General features: G+C 37.2%; 1 protein-coding gene across 1 annotated transcript in view; it reads left to right on the top strand.

Annotated features, from left to right (window-relative positions):
- Positions 1–18,310, top strand: part of SEC23A (Sec23 homolog A (S. cerevisiae)) — a 30,846-nt gene extending 12,536 nt beyond the window's left edge. Inside the window, exons 9-19 of the mRNA XM_009886962.1 lie at positions 2,775–2,898; positions 4,043–4,123; positions 5,883–5,972; positions 7,260–7,366; positions 8,380–8,533; positions 9,264–9,341; positions 10,382–10,543; positions 12,073–12,159; positions 13,492–13,647; positions 14,243–14,308; positions 17,791–18,310. Coding sequence (XP_009885264.1) covers positions 2,775–2,898; positions 4,043–4,123; positions 5,883–5,972; positions 7,260–7,366; positions 8,380–8,533; positions 9,264–9,341; positions 10,382–10,543; positions 12,073–12,159; positions 13,492–13,647; positions 14,243–14,308; positions 17,791–17,880 — 1,195 coding nt within the window. The 3' untranslated portion in view covers positions 17,881–18,310. The remainder of the gene's footprint in view (positions 1–2,774; positions 2,899–4,042; positions 4,124–5,882; positions 5,973–7,259; positions 7,367–8,379; positions 8,534–9,263; positions 9,342–10,381; positions 10,544–12,072; positions 12,160–13,491; positions 13,648–14,242; positions 14,309–17,790) is intronic.
- The last annotated feature ends 888 nt before the right edge of the window (positions 18,311–19,198 follow it).

Below are 19,198 nucleotides of genomic sequence, written 5' to 3'. Positions count from 1 at the left end.
GCTCGGTGGGCCCACGATGCTTCAGGCCATCCAGGGAGAGATGCGACATACAGATGGGCTCGTGACCGAGGGGTGGACTTGACCATGGACACTATCGCACAGGTTATCCACGAATGTGAAACGTGTGCTGCAATTAAGCAAGCCAAGCGGTTAAAGCCTCTTTGGTATGGAGGACGATGGCTAAAATATAAATATGGGGAGGCCTGGCAGATTGATTATATCACACTCCCACAGACCCGCCAAGGCAAGCGCCACGTGCTCACAATGGTGGAAGCAACCACTGGGTGGTTGGAAACATACCCTGTGCCCCATGCCACTGCCCGAAACACTATCCTGGGCCTTGAAAAGCAAGTCTTATGGAGGCATGGCACCCCAGAACGAATTGAGTCAGACAATGGGACTCATTTCCGAAACAGCCTTATAGATACCTGGGCCAAAGAGCATGGCATTGAGTGGGTATATCACATTCCCTATCACGCACCAGCCTCGGGGAAGATAGAAAGATACAATGGACTGCTAAAGACTACACTGAGAGCCATGGGTGGTGGGACTTTCAAACATTGGGATGTACATTTAGCAAAAGCCACCTGGTTAGTTAACACTAGGGGATCTGCCAATCGAGCTGGCCCTGCCCAATCAAAACATCCACGTGCAGTAGAAGGGGATAAAGTCCCCGTAGTGCATATGAAGAATATGTTAGGGAAGACAGTTTGGGTTAGTCCTGCCTCAGGCAAAGGCAAACCCATTCGTGGGATTGCTTTTGCACAAGGACCCGGATGCACTTGGTGGGTGATGCGAGAAGATGGGGAGGTCCGATGTGTGCCTCATGGGGATCTGATTCTGGGTGAGAATAGCCAATGAATAGAATTTTATGTTAAATAACTTTGCTGTTGTATGTTATCATTATTATGATGGCTATTAGTGCTGTCAAAGAAGGATCACCTAGATCAATGACAGATGGAATTTGATGAGACTAAGTAAACGGCATAGACTGCATCAGCATACACCCGTCCAGCACCACACACCATCTCATGTGACCTGAGAGACTGTTCTCACAGATGGAGCCTACAGTCATGGACTAAGTGAGTTTAATGGACATTTTAAGTGAGTGCAATGGACATTTTAAGTGAGTTCAACGGACACGTCGGAGGTATGGCCCACAGACTATGGGAACTGTAAGATCTGGGCATGACACAGATGGTATGGAATAAGGGGTGGATAATGTCCTGGTTCCGGCAGGGATGGGGTTAATCTCCCCCGGAGCCGGCAGGGGGCAGGTATTCCATACCACGTGACCCATGCCCGAGCTATAAGAAGAGCTAGCCGGGGCGAGGAGAGGAGTCGCCACTCGGGGGTGGGCTGCGGCGGTGCGGGTCCGGTCGGGGCGCTTCGCGGCGGTACTGTAATCGCGTTTTTGTCTTTTCCTTTTGCTGTTCTGTTAAATTGCACTCTTTTAACCCACGAGTTTGGCCCTGTCATTTTCTTTTTCCACGACTGTGGGAGTTGTGCGAGCGGCTGCGTGGTTCTTTGTTGCTGGCTGAGGCCAAACCACGACAGCTGTGGCAAACCAACTGCAGGTAAAATGAAATGAAGCATTTTTGCGTATCAGTTTAGTAACTGATGTATCTGTGGGTAATGGACCTTCTTAGTTGCCTGTCAATACCTTCATATGTCAGAGGATCCTAAGCACATGCTACGTATCTAGGCGTACCAAGAAGAATGAGAGATGCGGCTGCTGAGTTTCAGGCCAGCTTGACCATGTGAGTCACTGCTGGGTTGCTTCTTTTCAGAAGTGTGTTTGTATAGCCTTAGCATGGGAGTTTCCACTTCTTAGGTTCTTTAAGTTTATTTATAAGCATTTTAAGGATCTTTAAGTTTATTTATAAGCACATTTGGTTCCTATCCTTTTCCTGCATTAAACTCAAGCTGTGTCTTTCTGTATACTACAGAAAGTATGCAGTGTTCTTTTTCTCCGCTCTTGTGACTCACCCCGTTTCTGCTCTTCCAGCAAAACTAGCCTTAGTGTATAGTTTATCCATTTCTCTTTCAGCTGTTCCTATTTTATTTTTGGTTACATCCTACATACAGGGAGGGATTTCTGATTCTGCCTGTCTTTATCGTCTTCTGTCTTTTAAGTATCGCCCTGAAAACTTCTATAACTTCTTCCAGGTGTAATGTTTGACCTATTAACATATTTTAATAATATGATTTAATTAATATGTATGGTTAATAACAATAATATCTCCCATTACTATTTCCTAAATGCAGTATATGATATTTCATGATGAGTGGCAACTGTTGCAGTTACATCCACAGAATACTGCTAAGCATAAAAACAAATTGTGCACAGATTTAAGCCTGAAATAATGAGTGAACTACTCAAAATAAAATGGTGTGGTAGTAGGTTTGGAATACTGAATATTAGAAGTAGTTAACTGACTTGACTTGACAAGGTTTTGAGACATTTGTGGTGTTGAAGTCCAGTGTAATATTTTCCCAGTGAAATATTTTGTTATGTATTACAATCACAGTGACCTTAAGATGCTGACTGGGCAAGAAGCTCACTTACGATATTCATCCCTAACTTTGTAGCAAAACGTGAATTTAATGATAGTCCACTTTAAGACAGCAAAAATGTGCCTCACCATGAACTGTTATTAGTTTTGGCCTTTAATAGAAATAAGCTATATAAATCCCATGTGTAAATTATTGCATAATAAGTAAGCTGTTTTAACTTGAGGGTTTTGTTTGTTCTTTTTGTTGTTGTTGTCTAGAGGCTACATGGTAATGGGAGACTCTTTCAATACATCTTTATTCAAACAAACCTTTCAGAGAGTATTCACAAAAGATATGCAAGGACAATTTAAAATGGGATTTGGTGGCACATTAGAAATAAAGGTAAGAAAAACCACAACATGTTAGCAAAACACTGGAATAGGATGGCAAAGACTTGCAGAATCTCTGCCCTTTAAGGAATTTTTAGGAACGTGCTAAACAGATGCGTTCAGGCTTGGCTTGGATGTAGCCGTTACTGCCTAGCTGTGTTCTTACAGTTCCGTAATTCTGTGAATTTGTTAGGAATAACGTTAGCTCCTTCTTACCCTTCATTCAGTGACAGTTAAAAGAGAGACTGAACTAAAATTAATGTCTCTGTTAGAAACTCACAATGCTGCATGCATAGTTTTTGGTACCGGTAGCAAGTGTTTCTTGGTTTTAGGTCCAGGTTCTCTACATAGTCCAGGACAGCTTTCCTTTCATTTTCCATCCTTACCAGAATCCACTCTGGCACTTAAACAATGTTCATATTTCACCTCTGCTCTTGTGAGAAGCTTAGAACCGAATGTGCTGTAGTTTGAGGTCTGGTCTTCCATGATGCTTCTTCAAAGTATTACAGTCCTGCCTTATAGAAGAATATGGGGCTATTTTCCTGTTTAGTAAAATTCTGTTTAAGTTTATACTACCAGGACAAATAATTGAACCCTCTTTTTTTCATGCGTACATTCTTGTGAATTTTGTTGGAGGATCCTGGAAAATAGGAAAAGGGAGCCCCAGTTCTAGAGGACTGTACAAATCACTTCAAAATGACATTGGAAGAATGAAAATAACTGAATTTTGCTTTTAGCTAAATATGTTTAGGAGAGTATAAGTTCAGTGGGGTGTATGTTACGGGCTTATCTTACCAGTCTTCAGTTTTAATCTCATTTAGTGAATATTTTAATTACTTTGCTAGAAAATAGACACTATGCAGTATACTTTCTAGGCTCCCATGTTTATAAATAATAGTGACTTTTCTGCGTGTTTTAATTTATGTTCATGCTGTTGTTTCAGATGTACTAATTGGTACGGCAAATATTTGTAATTAAGTGTAGAAAGTGAGCACATGAAAAGTTTCTCTGAATGAATCAAGCATTATTATATGTATAACCTTTCCTAAAGGTATCGAGTCTGATTTGAATTAAGGTTTTGATTAACTAATGATAAAATAAGACTGAGTTCTTCTTAGTGTGGCATATTAATTTATGTTTTCCTTCTAAATATGAAGACTTCAAGAGAAGTAAAGATTTCTGGAGCAATTGGACCCTGTGTCTCTCTCAACTCTAAAGGACCTTGTGTCTCAGAAAATGTAAGTTAACTTTGCTGAAAATGAAGGCAATGCATACTATGGAAAAACAGGATTTAGGATTTCTGGATTTGAAGAGAGGCTGAAATTTTTCCATAAATGGAATAGAGTGTGTGTACTTTTCTACTAGTTTCAAATTAAACACACGTAAGGGCTGTTTTTTGGATAGGCTCCTGTTCACTGCTAGATTAGACTCAAGTTGTACTAGACCATGCAGATCCCTTGTCGCTTGGTTAGGTTTGTCCACTGGGTGGTTGCTTAAAAAATAGTACAGAGAAGTTGCATGCTGGCAAAGCAGAAACCAAGTAGAAGGTGAGTTAGCATGCTTTAGTGTTAAACTCAGAGCTATGTCCATTTATCCAAACAGGGAACCATGAAAACATTTTGTTTAGAAAGACTGAGAGAACAGGAGGACACAAGACCACGAGAACATCCCGTTTTATCTTGACCCTATCTTCCCATTTGGATAGCTGTTTCACCAAATGCGTGTTTAATTAATTGGTTAGAATATACAACTATTGCAGACTCCTGAAATAACTCCTTTAAATTTACATCAGACTTAAATCATCGCTTTCTTATCAAGTAATATTATTACAGTTTAATTTTGCATTTGATTACTAATCAAAAACAATTCCTGCAAGTAACTAAAATGTCTTGCATTTGAAAAGTCTCACTTTTGTTCCTAACAGTCTGCATAGTAGAGCATTTTCCAGTATGAAAAAAAAAAAGTGCTTATGAATAGTCTGCTTTAATCAAGCATTTTTCACGCCTAAATTTTCCTTGTAGTTATGATTGCATCTTTGTGAATTAAAAGTCTCAACATAATGAGCATTTTATTTCTTAGTGCTCAGGTACAGTTTTCCGTATTTCGTCACCTGAATGATTGCATATATTATGATAAAATTTAAACCCCCCCAAACCAATTACATGTACATCTCCTTATTTAAGCTACATATTTAAATCATAGGAGGTAATAGAAAATTTAATTGTGAATTCATTTGTTGCCTTGCAATTACATCATGATTAATTTCTATTCCAAAAACCTTTTCATTGAAATGATCTGAATTAAAATTTTTGACATAAAACATATGAATAAAATGTAGATGCATGCGGCTCGTTGCAAGTGGTAACTGGACAACTAACCTAACTGTAATGCTTTCAACAATAAACACAAGCACAGCGACAGTATTGCCAGTATAATTTTACTTGAATGTTTTGTTTGGTTTCACTGGGTTCATTATGGATGACTGGTTATTTTAATTGGTTTCGCTGGGTATTTATATCGTTTGGATGACAAAAAGGAATTGTTGCTTGAAATACATCACTATCTGTATACAGTTAACTTGTTAGTTGTCAGAGACTACGTAACTATATACTGTGTAAGCTACCTACTTGAAGTTTTACTGGTGTGCCGTTCCATTTCACTCTACTTACATGTGCTTCTGACCTCTTCTCTTGGAACTGTTTAAGCAAAGTCTAGTACTTTTTCCTGTTTCTGACTTGCTTTTTCCTTTTTTCTAATGCCATCTCCTTGTCTTTCTAATGTTTTAATCTTTTGCAGCCATTTCCCTTTTTTTTTATTTCTGCATCCAACACTGCAATTGTTTTGTAAGAGTGTTTGTCTGAGAATCTGACAGAGTGTGCGTGGAGAAAACTTGTGACAGAGTAGTCGTAAACAGTTACCTATATTGGCTGGATGTTGTACTTCACAAAGGAAGGTAATACTTCTGGTTTGTAAAAGTCTTATAAAATCTTTCTACAGGAGATTGGAACAGGAGGTACTTGTCAGTGGAAGATTTGTGGACTTAATCCTACTACAACACTTGCACTGTACTTTGAGGTGGTCAACCAGGTAATGAATATTTGTCTACTTGTCTACTAAACACAGTAATTTTATTTTATGTGACTGCTGAAGCCAATGCATTTGTGTGGTTCCCTCAAGCGCAGTAGCAGGGATATAAATGATGTTGCTATTTTGTGTTGCCAAAGTTTAGAGATGGACACTAACAGCTGAATGATGAGCTAATCTTCTTGAATATGATGATAAGAACCAAAGAGCTCTATAAATTTTGAATAGAGTTCTTAATCTAAGTCCAATTTTTATTTTCAGTGTTACTTATTAAAATGTATTTCAGTTGCAATATATGAAAATATTGTAATCTGTATATTTAAAAGCGCTTTTCGGTATTTTCTGGTGTTTTAGTTACAAGGTAATTAATCCATAATGTTAACATTTTAATTTATGCTTTAATTGCTCAGTATTTGCAAGTAAGGATTGGCTTCATTGCAGCGCCTCAGGGGCATATAACCTGGTTTCCTGGCTCCCTGAGGCGTACTAGGAAAGAGGATAAAAACATGACAAGCAAACGTGTCACTTCTTTCTAGTACTTTCCCTTCTTCCAAATATTTGAAGCTCAGGAACTATGTGAGCTGACTGTAGTTTCTATATATTTAGTATGCTATGTTGCATACTTTATGGCCTATGCAGAGGTTTGAAAACTTGATCTTACCTTAGCCATTTTTCATTTTACGTTTTGCATATTTATTTTGGTCTCATTTCATTACTAGCTCTAAAACTGGTCTGGTCATGGTGTGTAATAGTTGATTTCAACTGTCCTTCTCTTTTGGAATTACTTACCTTGTTACCAGGATATAAACATACAGTTCTACTGATCAGAGTTTTGAAATTTCGGTGTACAGCTGGATTCCAATCTTTACATTTCAGTGGCGCTTTCTGGGATTTAATTAATCAATGTTTTAGAGTAGTATTTGTTTTGTTGCCTGTAATTTTAGTGAATCACGTGATGTTCAAATAGAATCTAATTAAATGGGCAATTGTAGCACAGCCCCTTTGGAAACATTGTCTCTGTAAGGGTATGTGGAAGGAGAGAGCATTGGTTGCTTTAAGGGTATCTGGTGGAGGCAGCAACTGCTCCTAACATCCCTTAGCAGTCTCCGGGTTTCTTAGCCGTGTTTAGTAAAGGCACTCAACATCATCAAAGCACCAGACAATGCATTTATATAACTCGAGCTGCTAAGAATTCTATCATTTTCTAGTAATTTGTTTACACGTTTTCAAATTATATTGTAAAATCTTGAGATTCACCTCCATTTAATTTTGTTTGCCTCCTGTACTTAGCACAATGCTCCCATTCCTCAAGGAGGACGTGGTGCAATCCAGTTTGTGACTCAGTACCAGCATTCCAGTGGACAGAGACGTATCAGAGTGACCACAGTTGCCAGAAAGTATGTTTACTTGTGGTGAATCGTTTTTGAAAAAGCAGGGTAGCTATTTGCCTTTTAATCGTTAGATATTTTTAACCAGTCCGTTGTTCTGGGATATGCAGTGCCACAGGTGGTGAAGGCACAACCATACCTTTGAGACAGTTGCCTCTCTTGTTCTGTGGGCTGTTCCGTCTCTGAGAGATTGCAGTGGCTGCGTAATGATGTTATGGGAGTGCTCTGAAGTAACCCAGGTGATTTTTAGATGAAGAGGAAGCTTTGAGTGAAATTCTATGGCCAAAACTGAGGAGATGGTCAGACTTAGGGCAACTATCACTTCATAACTTAACTTGAGAGTGCTGGCTGCAGTTCAGGGGGGTGTAAATACCTGTTCTTCAGTGTGTAACCTTTACCTGCAGCTTCCTTGATTCAATTTACGTCACAATTTCAGAAAGTGATGTTTAATATTATGTAGACATTTTTCAGTGTGCAATGACATTTCCTTTAAGCTGAAGATGATTATTGATTGGTTAATTCGATGGAACATTCAGTTTATCAAAAAAAGCATTGCCCTTACTGTTGATTTAAATATCTCGTTAACTTACTTTAGTTATATTAGTATAATCTTTTTGGCGACTGATAAAAGGACAGATTAATAGTTAACCTTGTAAATTGTAAAGAACAAACAAGGTGCACAAGAAAACTTCTAGTGTGGGAATGTGTGATTAGTTTAATGGACAGTGTTTTCTGTAACTTACCTTTCATAATTAATATGTTTTTAATATAATAACTGTTTTATAAGTGGCATTATATTTCCTTTCACTGGTTGCTTGGCATCTGTACAAATAAGGGACATTTCTAATTAACAAATGGTTAACTGAGAGGCTGCTCATTTACACCCAGTAATTTTTGAAGCTTCAGCATGAGTTTGTTAAACTGCCAACACTGCTTTCTTTGCCTTCATTTTGAAGGGCTATTTTGAAGTTAGACATCTTTTCTTTCACCGTGATGCAAATACTTGTATTTTTCTTTTGCAGCTGGGCAGATGCACAGACGCAGATTCAAAACATTGCTGCATCTTTTGACCAGGAAGCTGCTGCGATTCTCATGGCTAGATTGGCAGTGTATAGGGCAGAGACAGAAGAGGGGCCTGATGTGCTTAGGTGGCTGGACAGACAACTTATACGACTGGTAAAAAGGACTATATTAAAAGAATCGGACTGGTTTCTTGTCTCCAGACATACCATTCTTAAATGACTAGTGTTCAGTCATTGTTTCTTCAAAAATAAAACAATACAAAAAAATGAACTGAATGCTTAATTTCCACGAGTGGGGCATGCAGAATTAACTAAGATTTTCTATTTTAAACAGAAAAAAGAGCAGATACGTTTTTAGTTCATTTATTTATGTTTCCTCAGTCCTCAGCAGTTGGTAATTGCCAGCAATTAAGAGAAGTTCTAGCATGAGATTAGCAGCAATTAAAGCTTTCTCTACTTTCCGCTGCCTATAATGATATTGTAGATTAAATATTTTTAGCAAAAAAAAAAAGTCAAAGTATCCAGAAAACCATATGGAACTTCTTTATTTTGAAAAGTTCAGTTTTCTGTTTGTTTTTACTTCTTACTTGTAAGTAAATAGTTATTAATAATTTAATTTTAAACGTGTTCTCCTGGACTGTTTAATCATCTAACTCTGCTTAGTGATTTTAGAGAAAAAAACCAAAAAGCCATTATAGCATCGTACACAAGGAAATCACTGCTTGCTAAGAAAAGAAATTACATCAGTGTTTTTGCTAGTTCTCTGCTTACAAAGCTGTAAGCACCTCAAATCATGTGTCTATTAAAACCAATGAATGTACAGTAATGGCATTACCAAGCAAGTGCGTTTCTTCATTTAGATTTTTTTTTTTCTTTTATTCCAGTGCCAGAAATTTGGAGAATACCACAAGGATGATCCAAGCTCTTTCAGATTTTCAGAAACCTTTTCTCTTTACCCACAGGTGAGTAGAAGGAAGGTGTGTCTGTAAGGGATAAAGAGAGAATGCTTAGTGCGGGAAGAGGCACTGTAGCACAGAGTGAAATATGTCATTACAGTGGATACCAGAATGAAAAGACTCCCTGCCCCCAGCTCCTGTCTGACACGTGACATTAGGCAAATTGCTTCTGTTGTCTGCTGCTGTGTCGCTTGTTGCCCTCTGTCCTTGCAGCTAAACTTCCTCTAACTATGTGTATGTTTTGTTTTCCTATAACAGAGCCCTCATATTACCTGAGTTTGTAATTCAGATAATGATACTGGTTTTTTTAAGGGCAGTTTAAATGAAGAAATTCAGAAAACATGAGAAAAGATACAGTTTTGCTTTGTTGTTTCTTTCCTATAAGATTTATCATACTGACCTGAAAAGAAACACTTCACTGGTGAACTTGAGCTTGACTATATTAAACATTGAATAGTTTATTTGCTAATAATCCATTCTGATAAATTCCTCCATTCCGATATGTTGCTTTTGGACTCTTCATATACTTCCATGATATTTCTGTTGGAGTTACCTACCAATCTATCTGAAGGCGTTAAGTGTTGTGGAGAGATTGATTCAGCAATGAAAGGATTTGCTTTTTCCATTTTACTAATGAAGTTCAACTTTGCTGTGGTTAACGTTCTTTTTTCTGTTCACATGCTATAACTTACCTTGTGTGTTCAAGCAGAGCAGCCTCCCTCACAGGAACAGTAGAATTTAAAGTTAAAGGAAGGGTTTGGCAATATCCACTCATACTATTTATCAGTTAGTACTGGAGAAGAAGAAATATTAAACTGTTCTCTGAATTCAAAGCTGCTTTGTAGGTTTATCCATTCTGATCTCTGTCTTGCTCTCGTGAGAGTATTAAAAACTGGCAAAGGTGCATATACAAGTTAGAAGTATTAAAGACTTGGAAGTCAGTTTTGTTGTGGCATTTTCTCATGTACTTTGTGGAAAATATTTCTCTCCTTGTAAACTGTCCTTTTTATCTGTAAAAGTTCAAACAAATGCTTTTTGTTTTGCAGTTTATGTTTCACTTGAGAAGATCTCCTTTCTTACAAGTTTTTAATAACAGCCCAGATGAGAGCTCATACTATCGTCATCATTTCATGCGTCAAGATCTAACCCAGTCGCTTATCATGGTTCAGCCGATTCTTTATGCCTACTCTTTCAATGGACCTCCAGAGGTATCATTATATATGACATAATAGTAGGTCAAAAGGTGCTGTTTTGAGAGAGAGAAGATTGTTGTCCTCATGGTTACATGTTATAAAACGTGTTGTTTTAAAATTTGTTGTGTGAGAAAGAGTAGTAACGTAATCTAGAACATACTATGAACAATGCATATCAGAATTCTGATGTAGCACCGTCTTGAGAACAAATGTTAGTTTGTGAAGAGATGATGTTTTAAACTAAAGAGTGGTAATGTTTTTGTTAGTTTTTGAGAGCTATAGGAGTGGTGTTTTTTTTTTTTTTGTGGTGCCAGAGTGTAAACATCAACCAACAAAAATGTTTTTATTTCAAAATTTACTTTTTCTGTAGGGTTTGAAAGAAAAGTTGGGGTGTTTTTGAAATATACGAAATTCCCCTCTATCTTAACACCCTTATCCAAATCTTCTAATTTTGATGTGTTTACCATTATGTATAGATTTGGTCCAGAACCTTCCAGCTGACCTTATCATAGCATATTCTATATAAACCTGAAATAAAAACATGATATTCCAAGAAGCTTGTGAAAGAAGTGTAAGACAGGAGACAACAAAAGTAGGCTGATAGATAAGAGAGAGTGAGGAAATGGAATGGTAAGACAGTGAAAATAAAAATAGAAGGCAAGGATCTTGGCAGGTTGGAATTCTAACTTTGGTTAGTGTGCGTGGTTTTTTTTTTCTTCTTAGGCTATGTCATGGGGATGAAAAAAGACTGTTAATAGTGGAGTTTAAATTAATGTAATGAGGTGGTTTGAGAAGGGCTAGTCACAGGTGTAGAATCATTCTTCCATGTATGAATAACAATTAGTCACATGGGTGATGCAGAGGAGACGCATGATCAAGTGCGAGCTGACACCTCAGTGTGGAATGAGTAATAATATTTTTTTGTTGTTGTTCTTGGAATAGTTAATATTTTTGGTACCCCTAATAAGATTGGTCCAATTAAATCATATGGTACTGATTCAGTTAAATCACATAGTGCCAATATAGTGTCACTGCCCTTAAAAAGATGAATTAAAACCTTAACTATTGCGTTAGATTTCATAAATCCTGAGTATTTACTATACACAGTAATGGTGGATATATATGCACAGTAATAATAGCTGCAAGGACAAGACTAAAAAAACCCAAATAACCCACAACCCCCAAATCTTATACTTGAATAACTACTGAATCTTTATGCATTGAAATATCATTCAAGTTAATGGCATTGTATATGTAAATAAGGAGGTACTTGAAAGACTAGAAAAGTGCATAATAATAAAAGAGGTTTCAGCTCTTGAATACAATTTTTATTACTTTCATGAAGTTATATATTCAGAGTCAGGCTGGATAACTGAGATTGTGTGGGTTGCAGATGTATAACATGAATACGAGCAAATACAGAGCTTTAGTAAGTGATTGAAAAAGTTCCTAAGATTTAGTGACAGATTCAAAAAGCTGGTAATGCCATCTGATTGCTCAATTCTGCATCAGTTGGTAATTTTTTATTTCTTTTTAAATCCTAGCCTGTTCTTCTGGATAGCAGCAGCATTTTACCAGATCGCATTCTCCTTATGGACACCTTTTTCCAGATCCTTATTTATCATGGAGAGGTAAGATTTGTCATTTCTTACATAAATACTCTTTTTCTGTAGGAGTGCTACATTACAAAAGTCAAGCCCCGGTTCTAAACCACTCCAGTGCTTGCCCTCTCATCTGTATGGCTCATACGCGACTCCTAACTCATGTTTGTAGTTCGGTAACCTAACATGCCTGTACACAGATACCTGACATTACTTGATGTTACGGTGCTGGTTTAAGATGAATAAGCTTCAATATGCAGATTATTTGTTTAAGATCAGTATTTTTCCAACTTTCGAGTGCTTTTCACTCGTTTATTTTAGACCTCTAAGTTAGTTCTTCAGGGATAGGGAGTCAGAACACCAAGTTTTATAGTCACTCTTAATCTGCACTGTCCTGGAGGAATGAAACTGCTCCTGGCAGTTGAGTAGATAGACGTTTGCTAGTAATATAAATATAAATGCTTGTGACTTGACTTAGAGGAATTGAGCTGCTGCTTTCTCCTGCTTTGCAGCTGTAAATGGTTCCCAGCTGAGAGTTTGAGAAATACTGTTCTGGATCGTGTCCTCTTAGCTGCACTGTTTAAAATAATTACTAAGCTTTAACACATGATTGGAAGGCAGGCAGGGGCCTCACCAGTGAGGATCTGGCCCCACACTACCTGAGCAAGGCAACCAGAGAGGGTTACAGACAGTATCCAGCTTCACCCTCCAGTCCAGATCATCGCACGAGTCAATGGGGATGAGGCGGGTCTGCGTTCTAGCTGGGTAGCCAAACCCCTGGGTGGGGGTCCAGACAAGTGCGTACATGGCCCCGTGCAGGCACGGCTGCACTGGAGCTCAGGCAGGAGCCAGGAACGAGTCTCAGCTTAGAACAGCTGCCAAGCAAAGGATGAGGGGACACCCACTGAGACTCCCTCCAGGTCTTTCCTAACAACAGCCCGTATCAGTGAGCTGACCTTGAGCAGCCAGCTTCAATACTAGAAAGTGAGGAGGCTGCACTACAGGCCCTGAAAGGTAAAGGTCGGTGTAAATATTTATTTCTTAAGTGTTATAGATATGCATATTAGAGAACTCTAAATAGTATCCTTGACCTCATGAACTAAATGTTTAGCGTACAAAGGATGACAAAAAAGGGAAATACAGAAGGACCGCAAATTCTTAGAGTTCCGAAAAAAATAAATCTAGTGGCATGTTACTTGCACATCTTGGCTTTTAAAAATTAACTTGCATAATGTAGAGCAGAAAGGTGTGAGTAATAGAAAAGAGGCCAGCAATGTCACATTCTCCTCTGAAAAGCCCTGTGTATCTTCTAAGAAAGAAAGGTGAATTAGTTCTAAACTTCTTTCTTCCTTCTATCCCCAGACCATAGCTCAGTGGCGTAAATCAGGTTACCAAGATATGCCAGAATATGAAAACTTTCATCACTTGCTACAAGCTCCAATAGATGATGCCCAAGAAATTCTCCATTCCAGATTTCCAATGCCCAGATACATTGATACAGAGCATGGAGGAAGCCAGGTATGGTAAAATATATAATCTAGGAAGTGATGCATTAGTAACATCATGAGATTTTTTTTTTGGTAGTAAACATGCATTTCTGTGCTAAAGTGTATGTAAGTTGCAAGTGAAAAATTTGGGTTTTTTAAAGCTTTTACAGAGCCAGATGTTTAATAGTACCTTTTGCCTAATTTGTGAATCCTATTATTTATTACTCTTTTTACCATACTGACTTGGACTCTCAGACTGCTTGCGTGAGGTGTTTAAGACAAAAACGATAGTACTTGTCAGGGTCTCTGGACCAATACCAGAAGTATTCTTTTAGTGAATGTGAATATCAATAAAGTATTAATAATTGCTTTGCTAGTGCTTAGAAAAAGACAAAAGCTTACTTTCTGCTGCATTGAAGAGTTGTTAGCAGTTCTGTGTTATAGCTATAGAATCCAGGCAGAGGCTTTATTTATGGAGGTGCTACTTGCTCTTCTCAATAGGTATCTGTGCGTGTTTTTATCTCCAAATAATAGGCATGGTATATTTCATACGCATGTAATTTTTTCTGAGTGCAGGAAAATTCTATTTGAGATTAATTTATTGCCTGTGTTTTGTTTTTTTAAAGGCTCGTTTCCTGCTTTCAAAAGTAAATCCCTCTCAGACTCATAACAATATGTATGCATGGGGACAGGTAAGTGTGAATCTGCTGATGAAGCTTGTATGCATGATTTTATGTTCTTTTTCCCTGTTTCGGAAGTCAAGTGACAGATTGTGTACATATTAGTAACAATACCAAGTTTTGAAACTGAAAAAGAAATGCAGTTTTGGCCTGGGTGCCACTAAAATTGCAAAAGTTAAGAAAAATGGATTTCATTTCTTCACACAAAAATGATCTGGTTTGCTGGTTTAAGCTTCTATTAGGTTGCTTTCGTGTCTAGCCATCTTTCTTAGACAGATACCTTCAAGTTCCTCTGAATGAGAGCACTTACCACACATAAAAACTAAGGGACCTTTTGGCAGTAGGGGAAATAAATTTTGAAGTTAGTGATAAGCAAGAACTGAAAAGTACATCAGTACCAGCGTCCTGCTGTTTTCTAGAATTTTTGTGGCCCGGGTGACCAGGAATCAGTGTTTCAAATCCTGTCTTTTGGAAGAAAGTTATGTAAGAGTTCAGAAGTTAAACTTTATGGAGCAGCTTGTATTCTTGAACATTGCATCGCAGTTCCGTGTTCTCCTTCCAAATTCAGCTTTTATAGTGGGAAGAGAAACACTGCTGTGGGTAAACGCTAGTGGAGTGTCATTTTCTCATGAAAATGTAATGACATGAGACAGTTGAAGCTTCATATTAACTGCGCTTTTAGAGTACTTTGCTAAAGGGCATTCAGTGTTCAAGTCATGAGTGAGAGAGCTCTGTAAACAATTTTACGGCAGTGATTTTTGTCAGTTAAGTTTTATCAAGTTATGTTTTCACATAGACATATTGTTCTAATGAAACTTCAGGCAAGGAAGAGCACTAAGATCCAGAGTGAAAATACTTGAAAACTTTGTTCTGAGTCATGGACAGCATGATTTGAACACAGCTCTCTTGCCTCTAAAGTCGATAACCTAGCTGGCAATCTGTCAGTGTGTCTCTTCGTCGTATTTTCTCCACAACATACACAAAAATCCTGTGGTTTGAAAGGTTTTGTTTTTATCTAAACATTACCTGGAAATTTGAGAAGTTTTGGCGTTTCCAACAGTACAGGACAACTGTTTTCTCTCATTTAATTAGTGAACAAATGAAACAGTATTCCAAATGTAAATGCAAAAGCAAAACAATTCTTGAAGTGATCTCTAAGAAAATTCCTTGTGCTGGACAAGCAAGACTTTAATTCGACAGCTTTCCCTTTTAATATTGAAAAGAATTCAGTTCAAGGGTAACATAAGAAAATGAGTGTTAATTTCCCCAGTGACATTGCAGTGTGTGCGCTCAATGTAATATTCTCCTGTGTTTGCAGGGGTTTTTGTGAACAAAGTTGAACCATGTACAAATTATGAAATGAAAAATGTAACTGTTGGGAGAAAATTTTAAACTGAAATGGTTTTGCTCTTGTTTTTTACATGAGCTTCCTGGATTGTTTTATGTAATTTTATTTTGTGCATAAAGTCTACAGAAAAATTTGTTAGTTCACATTGACCTGAAGAGGGCACCCATACACCACTAAAACCATGTTTCAGGAGGTGATGAATTGACTAGTTTGATTTTTAATATTATAAATAAAGATTTTTTTAAACTTTAGCAAGTAGGTGCCTTATTTTCTGAAAATGTTTTCTATACTATATAATGGTAAACTTTTCATGCAGCTCTATTATGTTGGTTAGTCTTTGAAGATGCAGTTGAAAATTTCAGATTATATTGGATATGACATTTATTGACAATGCCTTCATTTTCATCTTTTTTTTTTTTTAATCTTTTTTCTTGGTAACTATGGGGAATTTACAATTTGAAATGAAAAAAGAGGTCAGTGGCACGAATCTTATCAAATGCCCAGCTAGCTGTCACCAAATCACTGTTAATTAAATTTAAATTCTTATTTTATGCCTTAGATCAAAATTTTAAATGAACCAAAGACAAAACTTAAGGTGGTCTGTGAAAAATCAAAGCTAGTTTTCATGTACTTTTCAGACTTGTACGCTGTGACCTTGCTGGTTTTCACTTTATTGCCAAGCAAATAAAATATTCTGCTACCTTACCTACTAGAGTCAAGGGTTCCCAGTCTTCAGAGTAAAGCTACTGCAGTGGTGACAGCAGCTGCCTGTGTGTATGTGTTGGATGAGGTGTTCAGTTTCAGGAATCGAGTTGGTGCATTGGTTTTAATTACCCTGGATTACCAGTAGCAGACATCGTGAGGGATCTCTTTTCTTAGGGGGTCTATGAGTTCTTTTGATAGTTTATTTACTAGAGGATGATGTGTCTTACGCGTGGAAGGACAGCACAAGGTAGAAAATCATATCCTGGGCTGGAATTAAAGTACTTGTAATTCCTTTGTGGCTTCTTAATAAGAGAGCTCAGGCTTCCCTGAGAGTGGCTGTGTGTTGTGTCAAGTTTTTTGTAGTGATCTAAGAACTCCTCCTGGATTTGTCCCTTCATCATTAACTGGGAACTGGTTTTGGCCAGTTCTCAAAAAGGGGCACCAGTTCTGAGCATCCTCCTTAAGACTCTCATGACTTGTGTTTTGGAAGATATTGTAAGAGTTCACACAGCTCTGATTTCATTTGGAAATATGGGCGCTTAGTACCTTTAAAAGGTTGAATTGTTGAGATTTATAGGAATTCTTCCGACATCTGTAAATGAAAGTAATGGCAGATTGGTTTCAAAGAGCTTAAGAGAGTTACTATGTAACATTTGCAGAGTTGCTGACTGCTGGTTTTAGACTCTAAATTTGTTTAAAAATAGTAATTAAAAGATGGCCATTTTGAACTTCTTGGATTTCTGAAAATGACTTCTTAGGTCAAAAAGCAAATTGCAGAAATCCACCTTAAAAGTTTTTTTTTTTTAATCTTTTGTGATCTGATTTTGGAGTGGCACGACCTTCAGATGTTTTTTTTGGTGTTTCTCTGAGGTGGCACAGAGCTGTAGGAGAGAATTGGTCCAGCTTGCCTTGAGAAAGGTAGCTGACCTTCTCTCGGTGTCAAATCAGACCCTTAATGGATTTGTTTCCTCCTTTTGCCATTTTGATATGTCAGAGCTTCAGTGATAGATACTGATTTGTAGTTTTGTCACATGCATGTTTCTGTTTCTCTCACCTTTGTCAGCTCCATTGAGATAGGAGTGATACAGGAACCGTAGCATGACAGTTTTATTTACTTTTAATTATTTGTAAGTTAGTATTTGGCAGCTCTCAAAAACTCTTGAGTTTTGTATAGTTGATGTAAATATCTTGCTGTACTGCAGCTCACTGCTGTATGCATTAATATGGGAGTGTGGTTTATGCCTGAATTTATGTAAACATACGAAAATTTATGTAAATGTACAGTCTGCATTTTTTTTTGTCGGAGGATTTCAGCAATGGTATGCTTCTAAGGTCTTTCTAAATTTATAAAGTGTTTATTTAATGGAACATACTGTGCCTCAAAATGCCTTTTCTTCACAATGAGTGTAATCGGTTCTTCTTGTTTGCATTTATTTTATAGGAGTCTGGAGCACCCATTCTTACTGATGATGTCAGCTTGCAAGTATTTATGGATCATCTGAAGAAACTTGCTGTCTCTAGTGCCGCCTGAGATTCTACAGTGCATTGAAGGCACAGATAAGCTGTACCCAGATTTCAGCTTTTTCTCTTTTACCCTTTTCCACATCTCTCTTGACAGAATGCTCTGATATGCACAAGCTGCCTGACTAGATGTAAAGCACTGTTGTTTTCAAAGAAAAGCTTTTGTTATCAGCAAATGTTTTAATATGAACTGCAGTTTGTAAAAATGACAGGTAGTAGATTAAATTAAGTTATAATTAGAGGAAGAGGAAGAGTCATTTTGATTACTGTGATACTACAATTACTTTGAGATCGTTTATAACAACTTTGAGATGTGATTTCACTTTCCTTTTTAAATGGTTGAGATTGATTCTGCGCTGCACTACAAAGGCACAGTGAACAATAAAGGAAATCTTTGGTGATGTCGGGCTTTCCAGACTGCCATATGACTACCTTTGTTTACTCAATTTGAGCACGAAGTGAACAAAGCACCAACAAAAAGCGTATAACAGTAGTATTAACTCAGTCTTTTGACTTAGGCTGCCAAACTTTTCTTTCCTGCGGAGGTAGATATTTCTGTTTATGTATTTTTTCATTTTAGGAGTATTTAATTTCAAGTATTTCTTCCCACTTACCCTACTTGATTCTTTGGGAACAGAGTTTTTCTTTATTTCCACGTAAAGAATTTGAATGAAAAATTAAAAAATCTGTTATTGCACAAAATTTAAATCCGAATGTTGCATTTTTGACACAAGTGTCTATTATCAAACACAGCAATAGATGAATATGCTCAAAAGTTGACACTTTTAGCTTGAGCTAAGAAATCCTACACTACCAAAACAAACTGACTAAGAGTACAGCCTTGATTTTTGTCTTGGTGTGTATACTTTAAGAAAAATTTACCTTTTTTGTTATTGCCTTATAATATTATTACACTAATGCATGACACTGCACATCTGCTTTTTGTTTCTGCATCCTTTTTGTTATGAATTCAACAGGCTATAGCTCTTGTCGAAACAGTGTTATATAGAATGTGATGTAATTAATTTGATATTTAGTTCATACGTGATTTTTTTGCGGTGGATAAATTAGTAGGCTTTCCCATTTACTTGTTAAAGTTTACACATAAACCAGATGTTTACATAGGCAATACAACATTTTGACAAGTAAAGATGTGAAATGTGGTAGTGGGCAATAAAACATTGTGCTAAGTCAAAACGAGAGTTTTGACGTAGGAAATTCGATCATATACTGATGTGATAAGCATGAGGGTTTTTTTTCTGTTTTCTGTAAATTCTCAAAAACTCGATTAAATCAGTTGCTCTCCATTTCTTTGATGTAAACAAGAT

This window comes from Charadrius vociferus, unplaced genomic scaffold, assembly GCF_000708025.1.
Source record: "Charadrius vociferus isolate BGI_N301 unplaced genomic scaffold, ASM70802v2 scaffold14, whole genome shotgun sequence".
Taxonomy (NCBI): domain Eukaryota; kingdom Metazoa; phylum Chordata; class Aves; order Charadriiformes; family Charadriidae; genus Charadrius; species Charadrius vociferus.
This window is presented reverse-complemented; position numbering and strand designations above follow the sequence as displayed.